This window comes from Platalea leucorodia, assembly GCF_965183815.1.
Source record: "Platalea leucorodia genome assembly, chromosome: 3".
NCBI classification, from domain to species: domain Eukaryota; kingdom Metazoa; phylum Chordata; class Aves; order Pelecaniformes; family Threskiornithidae; genus Platalea; species Platalea leucorodia.
This window is the reverse complement of record NC_138825.1, coordinates 60,331,332-60,351,942: the sequence shown is the minus strand read 5'-3', so window position 1 is coordinate 60,351,942 and position 20,611 is coordinate 60,331,332. Positions and strand designations below refer to the sequence as shown.

The 20,611-nt window shown below is 39.4% G+C and overlaps 1 protein-coding gene across 1 annotated transcript in view; it reads right to left on the bottom strand.

The window, feature by feature from the left end:
• Positions 1 to 20,611, bottom strand: part of SNX9 (sorting nexin 9) — a 62,153-nt gene that overhangs the window by 23,129 nt on the left and 18,413 nt on the right. The window contains exons 2-7 of the mRNA XM_082305817.1: positions 20,311 to 20,397; positions 17,820 to 17,894; positions 16,509 to 16,631; positions 3,234 to 3,417; positions 2,337 to 2,487; positions 792 to 876 (exon numbers count right to left, since the gene is read on the bottom strand). Of these exons, the coding sequence (XP_082161943.1) occupies positions 792 to 876; positions 2,337 to 2,487; positions 3,234 to 3,417; positions 16,509 to 16,631; positions 17,820 to 17,894; positions 20,311 to 20,397 (705 nt within the window). The remainder of the gene's footprint in view (positions 1 to 791; positions 877 to 2,336; positions 2,488 to 3,233; positions 3,418 to 16,508; positions 16,632 to 17,819; positions 17,895 to 20,310; positions 20,398 to 20,611) is intronic.

Below are 20,611 nucleotides of genomic sequence, written 5' to 3'. Positions count from 1 at the left end.
TGTTGTACCAGGTGCAAACAAGGAGACAAATGCTTTCTCTCTCCACTTGAAAGTTTCCATTGATTTCAGCAAGAGCTTCATAGTCAGGAAATAGAGGGGTTTCTTGCAACCAAAGATGACTGACCACAGTTATGTTTATCTTATTCTGTATTTTACAATTTTTCCCAAATAGCAAGGGAGTGGTGAATTCTAGGGATTCCTACTTCAACCACATTTCACTAGAACAGCATATATCTAGAAAAGTTTGGTTTTTAGATCAGAAGATGACCTGACCATCATGACTGAATATTTCAAACCTTTATGTAGCTCCTGTGTATTAGATGACTATCTAGATAACTAAGAGACAGTGTAATGCACTTGCTCTGCCTTCCAATCCCAAAAAGGCTTATTTTCATGATCACAGGTAATGCATATCCAGCATGAGAAAAAAAAGTACTAAAAAAAATAAAAATAAATAATAAATCAGCACACTTAAAAGAAAGGAGTTAAGACTGGACCCTGAAAAATCCCTCAATGATATATGACTCTGAAATGTAGTCTATCGCAACTTTAAAGTACTTAAATGGTACACAGTTTTATTATGACAGTTCTATTTCTAATTATATGTTAAATATCAGTTTCTTCTGACCCAAATACATATAGCAACCCCAGAGGCTAAAAGTTAAGTTGGGGAAAAAGGGAAGGGTGGAGAGGATTAAAATCTACAAAAAAACAAACCAAAACAAAAAATCCAACCCCAAAACAAACCACACCACCCCCACACAAAAACTACACACACATCCCCAACTTACAATTATGGGAATTTTCTCTTTGGGTTTTGCTAGCTGCTTTGCCAACAGATACTGTTCCATCCCAGGTTTTGCAAATCCAGGAAATCTAACAAACAAAGCGATAAATTTATTCCATATTTTCCTTCCTGTGACATATGCAGAATTACCTGCCACTATAGGAAAAAACCCTGAGTACTTCTCAAGTATAGAAAATAATTGACATGAATTACTTAAACAACCAACAATTTGCCCTGAAAAAGCAGAAAAGTTTTAGCTACTGACCCACAGCTTTTATTACTGTAATATAGGCCCCTTCTTCCAAGGCAAAGTAGCTATTTGTGCTCTTCAGCCCATCAGAGCAAACGTAACAGGAGGACACACAGTAACATCTGCCACTCCACTGCTGTCAGCCTCTCTGGAAATGCAGACACACACGCTCATGCACACCGTCCTGCCATTTCAGATGATGAGAATTCAATCATCTGAAAGAACGATGAACTGCAGATATATCAAATGCTTCTAAACATGAGTTATGTTAAATAATTTATCCACCAATTAGAAAGAAAACCACAGAAAAATCCCTGTAATGTCTTAAAGTCTGTGTAAAAAGTCTTACAAAAAGCAAACGGTGGTTCTCTTTCTAATTAGGAAGATACTTAGCCCTTCAAGTACTGCCAACCTACTGCCTGCTTGCAGAAACACAAGGAGTAAAGTAAGACTCACTTCACAGACAAATAACACTCTTAAATAAGGTATGTTTATGCTGGTTATACTAAATGGGTTTGCAACAAGTAGATGCCACAACGATGCAAAGGTACTGTTGCAAAACTGGACAAAACCTCCGCTGATGAACAAAATCAACTGTCTCTGCCTGACTAGTTGTTAATTTTAGTTACCTACCCAAGGACACCATTATTCTACAATCCTTTCCCACTCTACTTTCATCCACCTAAAGATTACCACACAGTAGCTTCTCAGAGTAACAGTAGTTTTAGAATAAACAAACATTAAGTTGTAATGTGAGATAATGCTAGTATACCTCTGACAAAGCTTCATGCTATTCTAAGATTTTTATCTAAAAATCAAGCTTTCTGTGGCTCAAGAATCAACCTGGATGATGCACAGACACAGGAGAGCAGAAGAACTTTTCCCCACTCCTAGCAACTCAAATTGCTCACAAACTCTGGGGCAGCATGCCTGATCAGTCTTGCTGTAGGGACAAGCCATCCACCACCTTGCATTTTCACTAAGCACATATAGTGTTAAAAACAGTTAACTTTCAAAGACCAGTAGGTCCAGAAGTTCAGACCTTGCAAAAGCGTCGTTTGCCTGGATAACACCTCCAAAAATTATACAGCTTTGTCATGCACTTTCAGGCTTTCATAGATCTGTGTTCTCTGATCATACAGGGAGAATGCAGAGCTACAAATCCATCTCCACTTTTACCCCAAAACTGTAATATTTACATTGCATATTTCAAGAAGGTTGAATGGTCATATATTTACACATCTTGACAAATTCCAATTCTCTTCAATATATACACATTTGCCCCTCATTTTCCATTACTTGTTAAGTGGTAACTTCATAGCAGCTGCACGAGAATTTCCACGCTGGACTCCCCCAGCCTCTGATGCCTCAGTCTCCTTGTAACCAAGATAAGACGGTGAAGTTGATTTTGGGTCCTCCCAGTCATCATCCCAATCATCGTCATCAGCAGCTGGTAAAGTACAGGAGAGGGCAGGGGGGAAGGGAAAGGTGAAAGTTAAATATTTTCTCTTTAAAAGCAGAAGCAGCTACCTTAGCACTCGCACACAAATAATCAACAAGGTAAATATATTAAAGAGCTAGTTCAGCCTTCTCTTTTTTGATTCCTCCTCAACTACCACCATCCCCACCAAATACAACCTGCAAAACACTACACTAGAAATCCACTGGGGGGGGGGAGGAGAAAAAAGAAAGAAGAGATGCTGGCATGTTAAGATGAATTCAATAGCGTTCCATATTCATAGACTCCATGTTAGTATTCCCCAGTTATGAGCTCTCCTCTTAATTTAGGCCTTTACTACAAAACGGTAGAGAAGCCTTCTGAAAGGCTAGCCACTTCCTAAAATTAAGGATTTAAGAGACTACTTCTTCACAGGCCTGAGGGCACAAATTCAAGGGTGTTTAAGTTCCAGTCATGCAAGCTGAACAACATGCCTGAGAATAAATCATGTATGCACAAGCCTTTGGCTTGCCAGATTTCCATACAAGTTTGAGGTGTCTGTTACTGTGGACCTGATTTTTTAAAAAATTTTATTGAATAAAAAAACAAACTATTATTTCAGTGTCAATGTGCTACTGGGAAGCTGGTTTTGTTTTTTAAATAAGCCATGTTCTATAGTTATGAAAGATTAAGCAAGTCTTACCTCTACTGTCCACCTACTCTTAATGTATTAAAAAATAAGAGCATTATTAGCACACCTGGTCCTTGATATGCCTGTGGATGACCAAATGCTGCTGCTGTCTCCCAGTTATTTGAAGCACTGTTTCTCTGGCCAGCTGCACTTTCAGGTTTTGTCGCCCAGCTGTCAACAGCATTTCCATTATCCCAGTTCCCAGACTTCCCAACGTTCCAGCTGGACCAAGGATCACTGGCATTATTTGCCTACATTGCATAAAGACAAAAGTAAAGAAGAAATTGCTGAAGAAACGAGCAAGGACCACGTACTTTCTTCTTGAAGTCTTTGATCTCCTACTGATAGGCCATGAGTTTGCATTCACCACTTTACTTGTTCAATTTAAGAGCAGCTGCCAAATCTTAATATTCCCAGCTACACAGCTCTTAAATGCAGTAAGCACCTGGAAGAACTGATCAGCTTTCCAGCAATGTGACACCAATACATACTAATAAGAGCGTTACGTCTCCCAAGGGAAATTAAACTATTTGTTCCATCAGTGTTAGGAAGCACTCTTATCCATGGTAATTATTTTACACCAACACCGTAAGTATGGTGCACGTGAACTATTAATTACATAAAGTCATGGACTAATTAGCACATTTAAAACAGAAACTCAACAGTCAAGGATCAGGGTTTTTTCAAATGCTTATTTTATCAAACTCAGGTTAATGGCTTTACTAAAAGCAAATCATAAATTGTCCACCCACACCATCACTATTGGTGTGACAGGGCCAGCAGCCTGCTCAGCTTCCCTGTCAGAGCTTAACTCGTTCACAGCAAAGACGAGGGAAGGAAACAAACATCTGCCAGTCTGGCATCTCCCTGTAGGCCTACTCTCTCAGCATAAGCTTCTGGTGAAGGTAATCACACATACCCTTCTGCCGATGCTGCTCTGGAGGTGGAAACCTCAGTGAAAGAGTGTAGAGCAGACATGTCTCTAACTACTGCATCAATTTGTCACGTTCATCTGTCAGTAAGTTGGATTAATAGCTTCGCATCCTGCTCAGCTCCCTGATTTTAAGACTACACTTTGAAAAAGCACTGAGTAGTTAAGTGCAGTCTACTCCAGACACTTAGTGCAGAGACTAGCTGGCAGAGAGAAAAAAACCCCACACAAATCAAAACCCACACACCCAAAGTGTAGGAGGAAGGAGGAGGAGAAGGGGAAGGAAAGCAAAGAAAGCCTACAAAGCTTGTCTTGTCAGCAGAGGGAGAAACTGAGTTTTGTAAAAGGAAATCTCAAAGCCTACAGAAGCCAGTGCATTATTTTTATCATGAAGCACCATATCAAAGAAGGGAAGCCTAATATAAATTAATTGCTATTAGACTATAACATTTACATGAAACTTGGAGCATTTGCCAGTACAGAAAATTTAATAAAACTCCCACTAAAAGCCAAATTATTCTCTGCAAAAGTATTGAATACATTTGTTTCTTACACAAAAGACACAAAAAAAAAGGTACAGCTACTCCACACTCCATTTTTCTTCACTAAAATTCTCTCCTCTAATTTCAGCTTAGAGATACTACTTAGGAATGAGAGCTCTCGCTTTAGTTTTTCCTAAAATAAAGTCGTCTGACAGATTTCACAGACACTATCAAACCTTTAAGACTTGAAAATGCTTTGGACCTATATTATTGATATCATATAACACCTGTTCTTTAGGTACAGAATCCCCAGGATCTGGAAATTAAGACCAAGCCCCCAAGCTCAGGGGAAATCACCATTCAGAAGACTCCCTAGAGTCAGTGGGTCTCCCGGAACTGATGGAGTGAGAGAGATTATGTGGACAGCTTCTATATTGATAGTTTGAGGAATTTTTTTTTAGGATGAAACTGATGCAAGAACACTACTCCCTAAGGGAGCATATCATTGAGGTCTATCTAATTCTTGAATAGCTGATACACAGTGCTACTCTCAGCAATTACAAAGAAGTTGCTGGTAGCTTATGAGGTACTAGCCTGCTCGTCCTATGATGTTCACCTGATATGAGTTTATGTAAAGAGAGAAAAAACATACATGCCATCAGTCAGAGTTTATCATCTTTGCTAAACACATACACTGGGGCCAACCACATGGGAAAGTGTGCCTGCTCCTAACATAACTTAGAGCACCTAGAAAAGAATAGTTTGCGTAACATTCACTTGTATATGCTTTTGCAATATATGTTGTGCTGATCACTGGCAAATGAAAGCCCAGAAGTGGGGTGATTACCAAAAGGCTGAGTAAAGTTTTCCTCTTCTCTGTAGTTCATGTGAAATCTGGTATGAGTGGGTGGAAAAGAAACCTTAAAATCTGCTGCAAAACAAGGGGGAAGCAATAATATTAACACTGGGTATGCTACTAAAGCTTGACTGTCAAGAGTGATCATCACCAAACTTGCAGACAGTTGCTGATATACACTAAATGCTGTACAGCAAGGGGAAACGGATTACTTAAACTGCCCTCTCAGATGTTTTATCTCTATGTACCTATACAGAAGCACTATTCAAATCAGAAAATTTTACTTCTGAAGTGTCCAAGAAAGCTCTGGTGTAAGCTCTTGCCCCTAGGCGTATTGCTCACAGGCTATAAAAGGGGTGGGATAGGCTATTCCCACTCAGCTTCTTTCAGCCAAAGGGTCCACATTTATTTCCAAGGCACTGGGCAAGACAGTAAGAGATCGGTTAGGAAGGTATATATAGACAACACCTCTCAAAGAGCATTTACAGGTCTCCTTTCATCTTTCTTCGAATGTTTGCCAACATACACACACACTGTTGACACTTCTAAGTAGTAGCCAAAAAACAGCAAATGTGGAGCAGGGTTCAGGAATCAGACCTGCCATCCTCAAGGTCCCATAGCACTGTGGAGGACTAAGTAAAGACACAGCATTTATTAAAAGAGTAATCTCAGCTCCAGTCAGCAGTTCTGTGGGTCTCAGCAGCTGACAAATTCCATATGAGAAGCCATTTGTGTGGCTTAGCTCTGGTTGAACAAACCCTAATTAAGCCAGCAAGTATTTTGTAAGTGATTAAATTACGTGTACTCACACCTTTAGTTTTGCATAACTGAAATTGATAATCCTCTGATCTCTCTTTAGTCAACACAAAAAAGATGAAGAGTCCTTGCAAGAAGCTGTTATTTAGTCAATATAACTTGATACAGCATACCTAACATCCAAGCACGCAAGCAATCTCACATGCAAACGCACAGAAAGAAATGCCACGCTACACACAATTAAGAAACTAATCAACCCTCAAATGAAACGTTGCATCTCTTTGCTCCTCAAGGTAAAATCAAACAAGTACACTAAGATTAAATTCAAGATTAAACTTCTTAAGGGCAGCTGATTTTCCCTTTGTAGACTATTACGGACTTGCTCGCTCCTACTGCTCTAGGAGAAAAGACAAAAAGGCTATTTGGGGAACAGACAACAGAGGGAACACATTACTAAACGTTTTAAGAGTCTTCTATTAAGGACAGATTCAAACTCACTATAGAAGCAGAACATTACTGGAGGAGGGCTGGGGGGGGAGGGCAGGGAGAAGTCTATTATGTTTTTAAAGATCTAATTATAGCTGAATGAGAAAAAATTCCACCACAACAGGAAAATCTTCAGCTTGGCGGTGGAATGTCAGTATCTTCACCAAATGAATCATTAATTAAATAGGAAGAAATGACATCTTTGCTATTTTCCATAGAATCCAAAGTTATAGACAGTAAAGCTAAGATAAGTCACTGAGGCATCTCTCTGCCCTGGCTAAAAATCTTTTGTTGACCTCTTGGCCAACTAAATTGTTCCTGGCAGACTCCTTCCTCATATTAATGGATGCTCCTGATGGACAAATAGATCCATTCTATTCCTGAGAGACAGAAGCCAAACCAAACATGCTGTTTAGATGCTAAAACTAAAGTTGAGTACCTAAAAATATCTAGGTAACTGTGCCATCAAAAATGACGACCTCCAACAGTAAGAAATACACCTTGAAATCTACTCTGAGAGACAGAAGTCATGCTGAAGCAGTGAGTAGAGAAAATAAGTCTAATCAGATCAAGGAAAGTCCAGGACAGCCAAAACTGCAATGAGAAGTGTTACACTCTTGAAGAAGGGTTGAGAAGAGACAGACAGCACAGAAGAATGGCAGAAAATACCAGAAAAGTCATGGTGGCTCAGCTGAATAGCTCACAGGAATAGGCATACCTCTCTGGTTTTATAGCTGCCTTAGTTACCTGCATGGAGACAAAGCCTTAGGCATACCCAGATATTACACTAAACTCAAGTTCTTTGGATAACAGCTTCTGAATAGATACATATAAAAAAAAAAAAAAAAAAAAAAAGAAGTAAGTGAATATAGACAGTCACCCTAAAAATCAAGCTTTTTTCCTCCAGGAAGAAATGTGAAGGGCTAAAAGCCTACCCTGCAGCAATCACAGAACTGCATTCACTGTGCTGTATTTACCATAGAGCAAGTGTGCACATTAGCAGATACTGAAGTAGCTGCCACGCCTGATATTTTATGCCCAAGCTTTCTTCCTGGTAAATCATTACCTTAGCATTGTGGTCCTGGGCACTTCTGTCACTCCTGAAGGAAGGCCCTCTTTTCAATTTAAACATGTTTTCTCCTTCAAGAAATCCTCTAGGAAAGGCAAGAGTGGAGATGGGCTACACTTTAAGGGATAACCAACCCTACAGACTCACATACTAGAATGTTCCTGTGGATAAACACATGAAAGCAACAGGAGAGAGGACCTCCAGAAGCAGCTGACAAAGAGGCAGTAGCAATGCTGTCCAAGGAACGCATTTGTTCCTCAGCTGCTCCTGTCATCCCGCTTCCTTCCAGAGGAAACCATCATTCAGCACCTCCTCTTCCAGCCCCACTGCCCCCTTTCATAAAGTAGCCCTGCAAAGGAGCTCGGCTTTGCCTGCTCACAAACCACATGTAGCCCAGGCACACACACTGGATGTTCCTTGCTTTCAGTAGGAAAAAAAATCCCAACCACCAGTGGAAGAACTGAGTTACTACCATGAAGAGCACAGCAGTTAGTTTTTTGTTCTTTTCCCACTTCCAATCCCATTTCCTTACCTGTGAGGTTATTCACAGCCGCAGTGGACTAGAGACTGCATTGCTTCTGCACAGTGCAGGCACAGGATTTCCATCTATTAAGTCCTGATTCAGCTCAAAAAAAGCCATGTTTGAAGTACAGAATGGTCTTTTAGAAAGATACATAATTTAGACTTGAGCAGAGAATACTCAGTGATGGGATGAGGGGAGGGAAAACACACATATACTGTCACCCTTGCTGCTTAAGGGAAATGATTTTTTTTTTTTTTTTAATTGAAGTTTGCTTAGGTTCAACTTTCAGACACAAAATCCTACAGACATTTATTCAATTGAGCTCTCTCAGGCTTCTGTTTTTGTTACCCACACCTGCACATGTAAATGGCAATAAAGCCACCTCTTTATATCCTTGACTTCTCTTGAGCTGATTTCAATCCCTAATGGTTTCTTCTTGAAACACAGATGAGAAATTTCAGACAGTTTTCCAAGCAGCAGTCACAGTAATGCCAGAAACAGAAGAAAGACTCCCTGTTCCTCTCTGCTGTTCTCTAGACATCCCAGGATCAGGCTACAAAGATTAAACAAGGCTTTATCCTTCTTTTTTGGGAAAAGCACTCTGTATTTTTGTTTGGGAACAGGGGACAGGGGTTTCCCTTGTTGCCTTTTTTTATTGGAGGAGGAGTTGGGACTATTACTGGCTAAGGCTTTTCAGCTTATCACTTTCAATGACAAATGCCAATGATTCCACCTTAAAATAAGAAATGCTCAGTGAACAATAAACAAAAAAAAATTAAATCAGAAAGGAAACTATATACTGCAGTAAGCCCCCTGCTGTGGTGAAAGGCATTGTGCAACATATGCATACCACTGCCACTGTAAGTGTGTAAGCAAGTTGAAACACTCACAGGAGAGCTGACGAGATTGCCACCATTAGCAAGTTAAAATATTCTTTATATAATCAATGCCAAACTAGGAGACCACAAGGCTACCTCACAAAACACAAAGTCAAATAAAAACAAAGCTACAAGAAAAACAGCGTGCAAACACTGCAAATTGTGGAAAAGTGACTATTTCAATAGTCAGATTTTGCCCGAGGGTATGGGTACAGACCGTAGGTGAAGAGTGATCACAGTACTACAGTTTAACAACTTGCTGCCTGAACCTTTGCATTCCACTGAAGCACCCACAAAAAAAAAGCTCAAGAAAAAAAAAAACCTCCATAATTGGAATTGGTACAGTCACTATCATATGTTGGACAGTTATTTTTTAATACGCGAATGCAATTAATTTCAAAGCAAGCAAGCCACTCTTTCCAGTACTGTATGAAAGTTGCTGCCTGGTACTTTGGTTATACAAGAATTGGTCACAAATTCCTGTTACTGGTCTGAATGTAACATTGCGATTCACATGGGGGGGGAACAGAGGTGCTTTCAAATTACACGTAGCAATGGAGGATGTTATGGTGTCGTTACCTGGAACAGGAACTAGAAGTTACTAATCATGAAAGCCAAACTAGCATAAAACATGCTGGGTAATTTTTTTTTTATTTTACTTCTGAACAGTTCTAACCCACCAGTTTTGCTTGTACTTCTTTTCAGATATCTTTTGCACTATCCCCTTCTAGACATGACTTATGCACACATAGAGGCAACCTTAACGCTTCATCTTGCAAACATACACATTTATGCAGAGTTAAGGTTTATTAGTCAAGGAAGCAATAATTTCCAAAATTCATAAACAATTGTAATTGTAACTTCCATGGTGAACCTACCTGCGTATTTTATAAGGGAATTTAGCATACTGGTTTAACAAGACAAACTGGACTCAACCAAACATGAGTGAGTCACATTTCCTGTGACAATACCTCTACTTCACTGCACACACAGCAACGTCAGAGAATGGAAATGCTGTTACAGGAATGCAATAACATGCATGTCAAAATTTCCACAGAAGTAGAATAGTGCACTCTTAATGAGAGCACTATATTTATTTTCTTCAAATCTTAGCACTCGCTGCTGTTCATAGCAGTTTGCGGGGGGTGGGAGGGGGGGAATATAACTGGTATGCAAATTTAACAAGGACAATTTGCCTTTCTAGCACTAGATTGCAAAGAGTGGAACAGATATGAAGTAAATCTCTGGGAATAGCTTCTTTAGTGTCCTCCTTATGCATGTTCAACAACTTATGTCTGTGCACCAGGTAACTTAAGAGCTGCCTCAGCTCCTGCACACCAAACTAGGTGTTTTCACTACTACTTATTCATCCTGTCGACACAGAAGTCCCAGTTTTCTGAAGGAAAGGGTTTTCTACACATAAGACAGTCCATTTATTTTAATATCCTTCAACAACCATGCAGCAGCTTATCTTTCTTCTACTGAGAGAGAAACTATCCCGAGTGATTTCACACTTACCACTGGATAAAACAATACAAACATGAGAGGTTTCTGTTAGTTGCTTCCTGTCCCTAACTGTGGGCTCCTTCTGCTCTGCCCACAACATAACTGAAGACACCAAACATGGATTCACTGAGGTCACACTGCAATTAACTGACAAATCTGCAATTCACAAAAATGCAGACTCTCAGGATACTTTTTTATCAAGAACTAAGAACAGCTGTACAGTCACCTTCATACAGAAGCAGACTTGGCAGTGATTAGAGAATCAGTGTCAAGAAAAGGGAACAAACTCCTCTACAAATGCAACTTATGGTTAGCTACAAGAACTATTTTTATATCTTAAATACTGTGAAGCCACATCTACAGCTCTTGCGTCAACACAGCTGGTGATCCACTTCCACTCTGAAACAGACAGGCAGTACTCCACTTTAATGTCATTTATACTAGCTTTCTATTCTCTGGGGCTGGGGGGGGGGGGAGAGAAGTCTAGACTTTAAGCTCTACAGGGAAGGGAAGAGAAACCATACAGGCTAAAATATATAGTATACTGAAATTTATAACATTTCCATCCTACGTTCAAACATGCATGTTACACAGGCTGTGAATAGCTAGACTACATTATGGCTAATTGTAAATAATAGTTGCCAAAGACGGAGGCTGTTGCATGGCTTTTGTACGGGTCTCATGTGGTTTTGACCTTGTAGCCCTTGGACAGCATGAGACCCGTACAAAAGCCATACAACAGCCTCCGTCTTTGGCAACTAAGGGTTACTTAAATTGTATTTCGTTGAATAATTTTAAAAGGCTTTTCAGCCATTAAACCGCAAATGTTATGGACAGATGTAACATTAAATTCTATCTGCTTTTCTTCTTCTGAGTGTAGAAAACAGCCACCTTGAGTCATTTTTTTTTCCCTTGTTTGTGTATAATTAGCTTCATTGCTTTCTCTGATTGCTTTCATCTCCCCAATATCTTCTACAGGTAGCTCTTTCAAAGAGCAGCAGCAAGCTTTACCAAGGCAGCTATTGCTGGGACACTACTGATGCAAGGAATGATCTGGGGAAGAGTGAACTGCCAAGGGTCATGCGGAATTCTTCTCTTCTCCTTAGGAAGTACCTCTGTGCCCCTTTTCTACTGTCACTTTACATTTGTGGCAAACCCAGGTAAGGTACAACACCAAAGTGTTGCTGTGGTCATTGTATCTTTCTCAGTGAAGACAAGGAAGTAAGAGCAGCTGCTTTTAGTTATTGTTATTAATTACTTTTCAGAAGTTTATTACTGACAACAACAAAAAAACCTTCTTGGAAAAGGACAGAGGGAGTAGGGCAGTGTTTGAGCTGATGATGTTTTCTTAACACCAAAAAGTTATGGATTCCAGAGTAGGAAACTGAAAGCCTTTTGTTTGCCTGGAAAGCAAAAAGGGATGGGCATAGACAGAGGGAGGAAATAAGTTTTACTTTGAGAGCGAGTAAGATGCATGCATAGAAACTGATCTGGCAAAACTGTAATGATTTAGGGTTCTGTATTACATGCAGCATTGCTACTTAAGAAAAGCAGTCATCCCCCCAGACCTATCAGGGCATATGAAGATATGCCAGCAAAAATATAATGTATAAAGCTAAAAACTAAATTTGTTGGAATTTTTTTGAGCCCTGTCAGAAGCACATTGCCATTTGAGATATAATTCTAAACTGATAGGCTAACCAGTTCAGAACTTTAAGAGTAAAACTAAGACAGAAAAGAAAAGTTAGAAAGCTTGCATTCAAATATAACTGGCTGTACTGGTTTTGACTGGGATAGGGTTAATTTTCTTCAAAGTAGCTGGTATGGGGCTATGTTTTAGATTCATGACCAAAACGTTGTTGATAACACAGGGATGTTTTAGTCATTGCTGAGCAGTGCTTACACAGCGTCAAGGCCTTCTCTGCTTCTCACCCCACCAGCGGGTAGGCTGGGGGGGCACAAGAAGTTGGGAGGGGACATAGCCACGACAGCTGACCTCAACTGACCAAAGGGATATTTCCTAATACGACACCATGCTCAGCAATAAGCACTACGGGGAAGAAGGAGGGAGGTGAGACGTTCAGAGTCATGGCATTTGTCTTCCCAAGTAACCATTAAGCACGATGGAGCCCTGCTTTCCTGGGGACAGCTAAACACCAGCCTGTTGATGGGAAGTAGTGAATGAATTCCTTGTTTTGCTTTGCTTGTGTGCACAGCTTTTACTTTACCTGTTAAACTGCCTTTATCCCAACCTATGAGTTCCCACACTTTTACCCTTCTGATTGTCTCCTCCATCCCATTGAGGGGGGAAGCGAGCAAGCAGCTGGGTGAGGCTGAGCTGCCAGCTCGGGTTAAACCACAACACCATGGTTTAACTGGTCTCTTAAAAAAGAAAACAAAAAAACCCCCTCACACTCACACATTTCAACTCAGCCAGATCTATTATTTTTAATACGGCTTGGTACTGAAAGACTAAGCAACAACCTGGTTTTTTACTTACTGTTAGAAGAATGAAAGGAATTCTAAGAATTAAAACATCTTTTGACTTATTGAAATTGGGGGGTGAGGATGTTGTGTAATTGCACATATGTTAAAGTAACTTAATGTTTACAGAAAGTAATTTCTTCAATACAGTAGTAGCGAAAAAAATCCCAAAACGTCCTGTTTATTTAGAAGTGCTTTTCTAAAGTCTTCTTGTAATAAACTTGTATCCCCCCCATGTTAGTATGAAATATAATTGATAGCATAAAATGTCAGCATTTAGGAATGCTGCTATTTCTTATTCAGTCCACTAGACTACATCTATAAACATTTTAATTCCTACTACTGTGCCACCTCCAGCATCAATTCTCTTTACATTGACACCTAATTTGTCATTTTTCTTTGCTCTCCATAGCCTGAACACAAAAGTTTCATTTAAGATGAAGTGCTTTGTATATTGACCTACTCACTCATTAAGGCACTTGAAAAGAGTAAGTCAATTGCTTTGCAACTGTGCATCTGAATACAGATCAATACAAAGTGTCTGAGCAAACTCATGTTAAACAATGTAAATACTCTGCATTTGGTTATGATAATAATACATCTAGGAAGAAGGGTCATACCCACGAAGTGGAAGATGATACTCGTTTAAGCAGTGGCTCTAAAAGAGAAGCCAGTACGCAGGGGATGAGCAACTCAGTATAACCTCCTGGTGCAATATTACAGGAATCAATGCAACCTTTCACTATATCAGGCTTTTCTACACCAGAACACCAAGGTCAAACCTGTCTGACATCATGCGATCTACACAGGAGCAATGCACACATTTTACAGACAAGTCACAAGATCAAAGAGACCGCAGAAGGCGGCTTTTTTTTTTTTTTTTGAGGCCAGGAAAAGTGTCTTACACCAGACAGATAGGACAAACAGATAGAATTCCTTAATCAAGAGGACAATTAGCATAGATTTTTTGCAAGGAGAAAATATTATGCACTAGAGAGCTCTCTGATGTGGGAGAAAGGCCTAACAGCCGAAAGTGGAAGCCAGACTGCTTAGTATGCAAATTAAATTCCTATTAGCAATAAGCGCCGGAACAAGCTACAAGATATATGTCAGAAGCTGAAGAAACCAGTCTTCAAATCAAGATCTGCTGTTTTTCTAGAAAATATATAGGACTAAACTGCAGTTACTGAACTCAGTTAAAGAAAAAAAAAAAAAAAACAACAAACAAAACTTCAGGAAATGAAAATAACTTATGACACAAAACCCTGACCACGCAACAGTATGGTTCCTGCTACGAGAAAACAGGAAAACAAAAGACCCAAACCACACTAGCCTGAGGGAATGTGCTTCCCCCTGCATCTTGCATGGCCTGGGCTGCATCCAGGTGTACACTCTCCTCCTCTCTCTCCCATTTACGTTAGTAGTAGAGTTTTACTATAATACACTATGGTACCCTGGTTCTCCCAACTGTCTCACACAGCGTTTGAAGGATAATAGAGAGGAACAGGACACTTATAGGAATAAGGCACTGAAACAGAGGAGATAAGCTGTTTGCCTGAAGTTACTCCTTTCTAAAATTTGTTAAGAAGAAAGTGCAATTTATATGGATTACAGGGCCAGTATACTGCTGATCCTGTGTAAACTGTATTGTAAAGTGACTACATTTTCAAACTTTTCCCTCCTCTAAAAATGCAACTTCCAAAACTAGATTGCCATAGTAATTCTCTATTATTTAGGATACAATAGATATCTTTATTTTAACCTTTCCTCCTATATAGGCAAGGGCTTTTTTCTTCACTTCTCCAGGCACGAATACCTTGTGTTAAGCACAGATCAACTTCTGATAGATGCCTCTACCACCATTCAAAATATCTATATTCATTTTCTTAGTAAGCAATTCTTCCTAGGTCAAATTAAGTGAAGTGAACTCTTAAGTTAAGCGAACTCTTCTGAAGGAAGAGAAACAGTATTTGGATTTGACAGAAGTAGCTGTTATAAATATGTCAAGCTTACCCAGAAGTAAATTTTGGCTAGAAACTCTATAAGAGGAAAAAAATGGAGCAAGGGTAACAGACTGATCAGAAGAAATGAGGTTCCCACTCTACCTTCAAAATTACTGTAAGTTTTACTGAGGGAAAATGAACCTATAATCAATGCTTTTAGCTCAGTCTGACATGAGAAATTAATGAGGCATTTCAAGAGTTCTGTGTTTAACCTAAATATTAACTGGCCATCAATAAAAAAAAAAATTAGTGATAAACAGTGAAACAGCCACAGTGAGGTCTGGAGTTCTCACTATATATGGGATCACAGAATCACAATTGTCTGGCTGAATGCAAGGAAGCACAAATCAAACACTATACTGTTACATTCACTGTCATACAAAAATGCCTCATGCACAGTTTTCAAGAGATCTCACTTAATGTTTAAGTCCTGTGTTGCACATTACAATTAAGAAAACTAATAACTGGTATTTAGCTGATCCACAAAGCAGGCATGTGTCCCCAGCTGCTACGATGAGTAAAGCATTTACTTTCCAACATGTGAGACCTTTACAGGCTGCTGCTGGGAAAAACCAGATTTTGTTCTGTTGACCTGTGGACTTTGAAATGTTTAACTGTTCCTACATGTGGGACATGCAGCAGTCTGTAGACCATAATAAACAGCTTGTGTTTAAGATAATGTGTGTCTTCAGATATCTAACCTCAGACTAAACACTTACTGCTTAATGAACTGACACGCTGGGCAAAAAGCAATGAATAAAAGCGGGGGGGGAAAAGGGGGGGGGGGGGGGGGGGGAGAGAGAAAAACATTCTTCCAGCAAAACCAAAGTCAGCTTCTTCTCCAACTGACTAGGGACAATGCATGAACTTGCTTCATCTTTTTTAATCAAAAGAAAGAAGTCTTACTCAAATTCTGAAAAAGATAAATATCCATTCATTCTTGCTGATGATGCATGGACCACCCAATTGTAGCAAACATTTAAAAAAAAAAAAGTTACAGTATGCTAACCTTTTTAAGGAACTAACACAAGTAACTTGAAAATAAAGTAAATTTGCTAAGTGTGCATTTATACAGAACTGCGGTACAGAGATTGAGGTAGCCACAGATTTATATGATTGCAGGCTGGAAAGAATAAAAACGCTGTTTTTGAAAGTGTTAGTATTCTAATTTTTCCATCAGGGACAGTAGCTGAACAGGCACCCATATAATTAATATTCACCAAAAGTGTTCCCTAATGAAAACACAGTTATTTTAATTAGTACTTTTGTGAGGGTTCACAAATACGGTACAGCACAACTGAAGAGCGCAAGCAGTTATGGCAACAGAACCTGCCATGCCCACTGTGCCTGAAAAACCTTTAGACATACCTGATTACTGCTTTTTGCAGCAGAGTTGGTCTGAGCTGTATTTGAAGAAAGGGAATCAAAAAAGGCTTGGTCAGCTAATGAGTTACCGCAGCTAATTCCATCTTTTGCACCTTCAGTTATAATCTGAAATGGAAAAAGTTGGAAAAGATTTTTCATGCTTCCATTAATCAAATTATGCTGTTTATCATATATAATCATCCTAACATTCATGTCACTAGATGTTAAGATGGCTGCATGTACGCTCTTTGAATTCAAATTGAATAGTACCTTTTACAAGAAGTTGATGTCAGAATCTAGAGGATTTACTTCCACAACAGATGGAACTGGTCTGCATTATGACAGTGTAACACACAAAACTGTTGTGGCAGTGGACACTTAACTATAAATTCACTGGGGATTAACAAGGTTGTTAACATTACTGCTTGGAGACAGGGAACTTAATACTCAAGAGCACCAGTTTCCTACAGCAAGTTTGGAGAGCCAAAAGCTACTAGACCATGAGCCAGCCAGCTGAAGACAAAAAACAAGGTTATGTGAACAAGCATTCTCCCCTCACCACCACCCTTTTTTTTTTTTTTTCCTTCAAAATAAGCACAGCACTGGTGAAGGAAGGGCGGGCCATGCCCTAAGAGGAGACTACAGGAATTACAGCCAAAGGCCTCACTTAACTGGCAACCTGCAGACACACAGACACTGGGCCCTCCAAGAGTGAACTGGATTCCAGTCTTTGCACTGAGACCCCCATTCCATCCCCACCCCCATACCACCAGTCTTTAAACAAAGAGCAGACCAACACACACTGAAGAGACAGCAAAGGCCCTCAGGAAGAAGATAAGCTGAGTAGTCCCTGGATTTGGGATCCCATATCCTGAGCCCCAGAAACGGAGTTCCATTCCAGAGATTTATGAGCATGTGGCAAATCAGCCACAGCAACGCCAGTCTAAACGTGCATTACTCATTTCACTTCCCTATCTGCATCTTCAGACAGGAAAACAGAACAATTATTGGATCATGAGACCCTCAAAACCAGAAGCAGACTCAAAATAGCTCATGTTCTGCAGGTCACCAGTATTTACTATAGACAACCTCATGCTGCATTTCTTGGGAAACCACTAAGAAGCACAGTAGCTTTGGATGGCATGTTTGCACTGGCCTCCAAAGCCAACTACAGTTGCTACAATAAGATTATATATGCCAAGCTTTAACACTGAAAGTTTTATGTTTGACCATTACAGTCTAATCAGGAAAACAGAGGATGGCCTTTTCAGTAGTTCTGCCTTCTTACTGCAGAGCAATGTAGTAGTCACTTACCTCAACGTAATCTGTTGGAACAAGTCCTCTCTCGCCTTGGCTGTTTTTTCCTTCTAACCAGCCTCCACCGACATCCTGAAAGAAGCAATAATATAGATGGATCTTGCAGCATGCTTTAAACAGCTCAGGAGGAAGCACTGTCTTGCTGTCAGATGCAATGTTCGAAATACAGTTATAACTGCATGACCATGAACAAACTTGCTTAAATCTGCTGAAGCAGCAGATACGCATTTAAACAGAACACAGACCGTGCTTGTTTCACATGGCTGTTGTGGACTTTAGATTTAACAAGCATGAGAGGAAAAAAGGTTGATTTTCAGCACTTTTGATAATTTATGAAACCACAGTCAACTGTCTGAACACAGACTGCATCAGAGCACAGCTATTAGTATGCTATTTCCAAAGCATTAATTTTATTCAACAGATTATAAAGAAACAAGACTCAAGGAATTAAGCTAGTGGTATTATCTGTAAAATCTCTGCTTCACTGATTGAAGGTGCAGAGGTGTGTGATGAGTGGGAGCTATAACCCACAAGAATATTAAGGATAACCTCAAGGTTAAAAGAGGCACACGCCATCCAAGATCTGGAGACAGCTTAAGTTTAAGTTTACACTTAAGTTTTTTTTAAGTTTACACTTAATTTTGGAGGCAGGTCTCACGCTATTAGTTTGGAAAGAACTAACACAGTTCATGATCTCAGTGGGGCATCCTGTTATTGTTTGGTTTTTTTTAACACACATATTCTACATACACTAAGAAACCTTTGCAGTTAATCAAAGTCAATTACAGGACAACATTATCTGGAATAAGCCAATTCTGTTTTAAATCAAGCTGTTCCTCGAACACACAGATACATATCAAGCTAATTCACAGCTGAAAATTGGAATCACATATGCTGGACAGTAATTATTGAATTTCAGGTTTTCTTATTTGCTTTTTAATGGATGCATTTGTTTATTCACAATTTTCTCCTTTCACTTGGAAATTTTATGTAATCCTGCACATAGTAAGGAGAAGTCTGCTTATGTATTCAAGGTTTCAAACAGTAAAGATAAATCAGTTATTGAAATAACAAAACTTTCATCTGCTTTTTTCTTATGTACCTAAAAGCTTACACTCAAGAACACAGAAACAACTAGACATCTCAGGTTATAAATTCAACTAGCTTGGTTGAACTACAAGAGCAATGACATCTTGAGCCAGAAGTCACATTTACACCACTGCACTTAAGAGCAATCATCAGTGGACTTCCATGACTTATGCTACCGCTGTCTAAACTTATCACATCAAAAAAGATCAAGAGCCTTTGTGGCAATCTATCCCACAGTTTAATCATGAACAGCATAAAATAAAATTTTACTTGGTTTTAAGTGTATTATGTTAACACACAGATGTCTTGTTCAGCAAGAACTAGCTTAAAAGTGGTAAACTACTTATTTAGCTCTACTTCCGTGAAACAGCATTAAACTCCTGAAGTCATTTAAAATGTTACCTCTGCCACAGCATAGCATCCTATCCAAGAGGGTGCTGGTTCCATTAAATATCTGCTTCAAATATTTAAGGTCAGTGGAACTAAAATTTATCAGGATCATACAGATCAGAGAGACTAGGCTCTTCAAAGAATTAGCTTATTCTGCAGAACCCATGTTTCCTATACAACCAGATAAATAAAACCTGCCATCAAGATGAGGCAGTTTTTGTTTGTACGTGTTTTAAAAAGAAAGTCTACTCACTGAGCCATATCACCACACAAAAATCAAAAGCAGAATCAACTAACGCTTACCTTGTTACCATGGGTAAGAATTATACAGAACAATAAAAGCACACTCAAATTCAAACTGCATACACAAATCAAATGTCAGTGCTCAGAAGTACTATTAATTTAATAACTCCTTGGTATTATTACCATAGTATTTTGGCCACTCCTTCCCTGTACCTTGTCCATATTGCTTTAATTATGAAAGGACACAAATTTAGTAACAAATTTTGTGGCAAGTTCCTTGAACAAACTTGGAATGCTTAACTCAATGATTAAAAAACTCAAAACCCGAGAACGAAGTTGGCATGTCAGGTTTAAATGCAAGTGGCAAGCACCTGAAAGATTACATACACACAAAAAGTGGACCATTAGGCACACGAAAAAAGACAACACATCCAGATGTAAAGGGTATCACCATAATTAGCTCCTTCCTCTGCCTTGACACTAAGCCCTATTTAGAGGGGAACAAAGCTGAGCAAATTCCTAAGAGTGTAGGCACAAGCTGAGAGGGCCCCTGTCCTCCAAAACTGCTCATTGCATTTGTTTCCACAAAATTAGAAAATTAGTGTTTCCACTATTAGAAAATTCTTTGTATTTCGTTTATTTGCTGCTTCTTCAGGGGAGGGTAGCCAGAGCATTACAGATGTCACCTAGCACCTTTTTTCTTCCACCTGCTAGAAAGAGGTCAGGACAGTGCACTGAAGCCTTGATTCCATCTCCGTTTTCTTACCGGGTTGGTAATTATGATAATCTCCCCTTCACTGACGGTCAGCTCGTTGTTTCCGGGCTCAGCAGCAAAATCATACATAACACGAGCCTGTATGTGAAAGAGAATATACCAGTGAGCCTTCCAGCTTATTTAGAAGATTTCATGAAGGAAGTATCAGCACAACTCATTCTCAAGTAGCAGAAATACTAGGTGGCGAAAGGCTGGATGTACAAAGAGCAACTCAGCATGTAGGAAGCCAACATTTTCTAACCGAACAGTAATGCAAACTTTACAAGATGAGAGTCTCCTGCAGAGCTTGTTA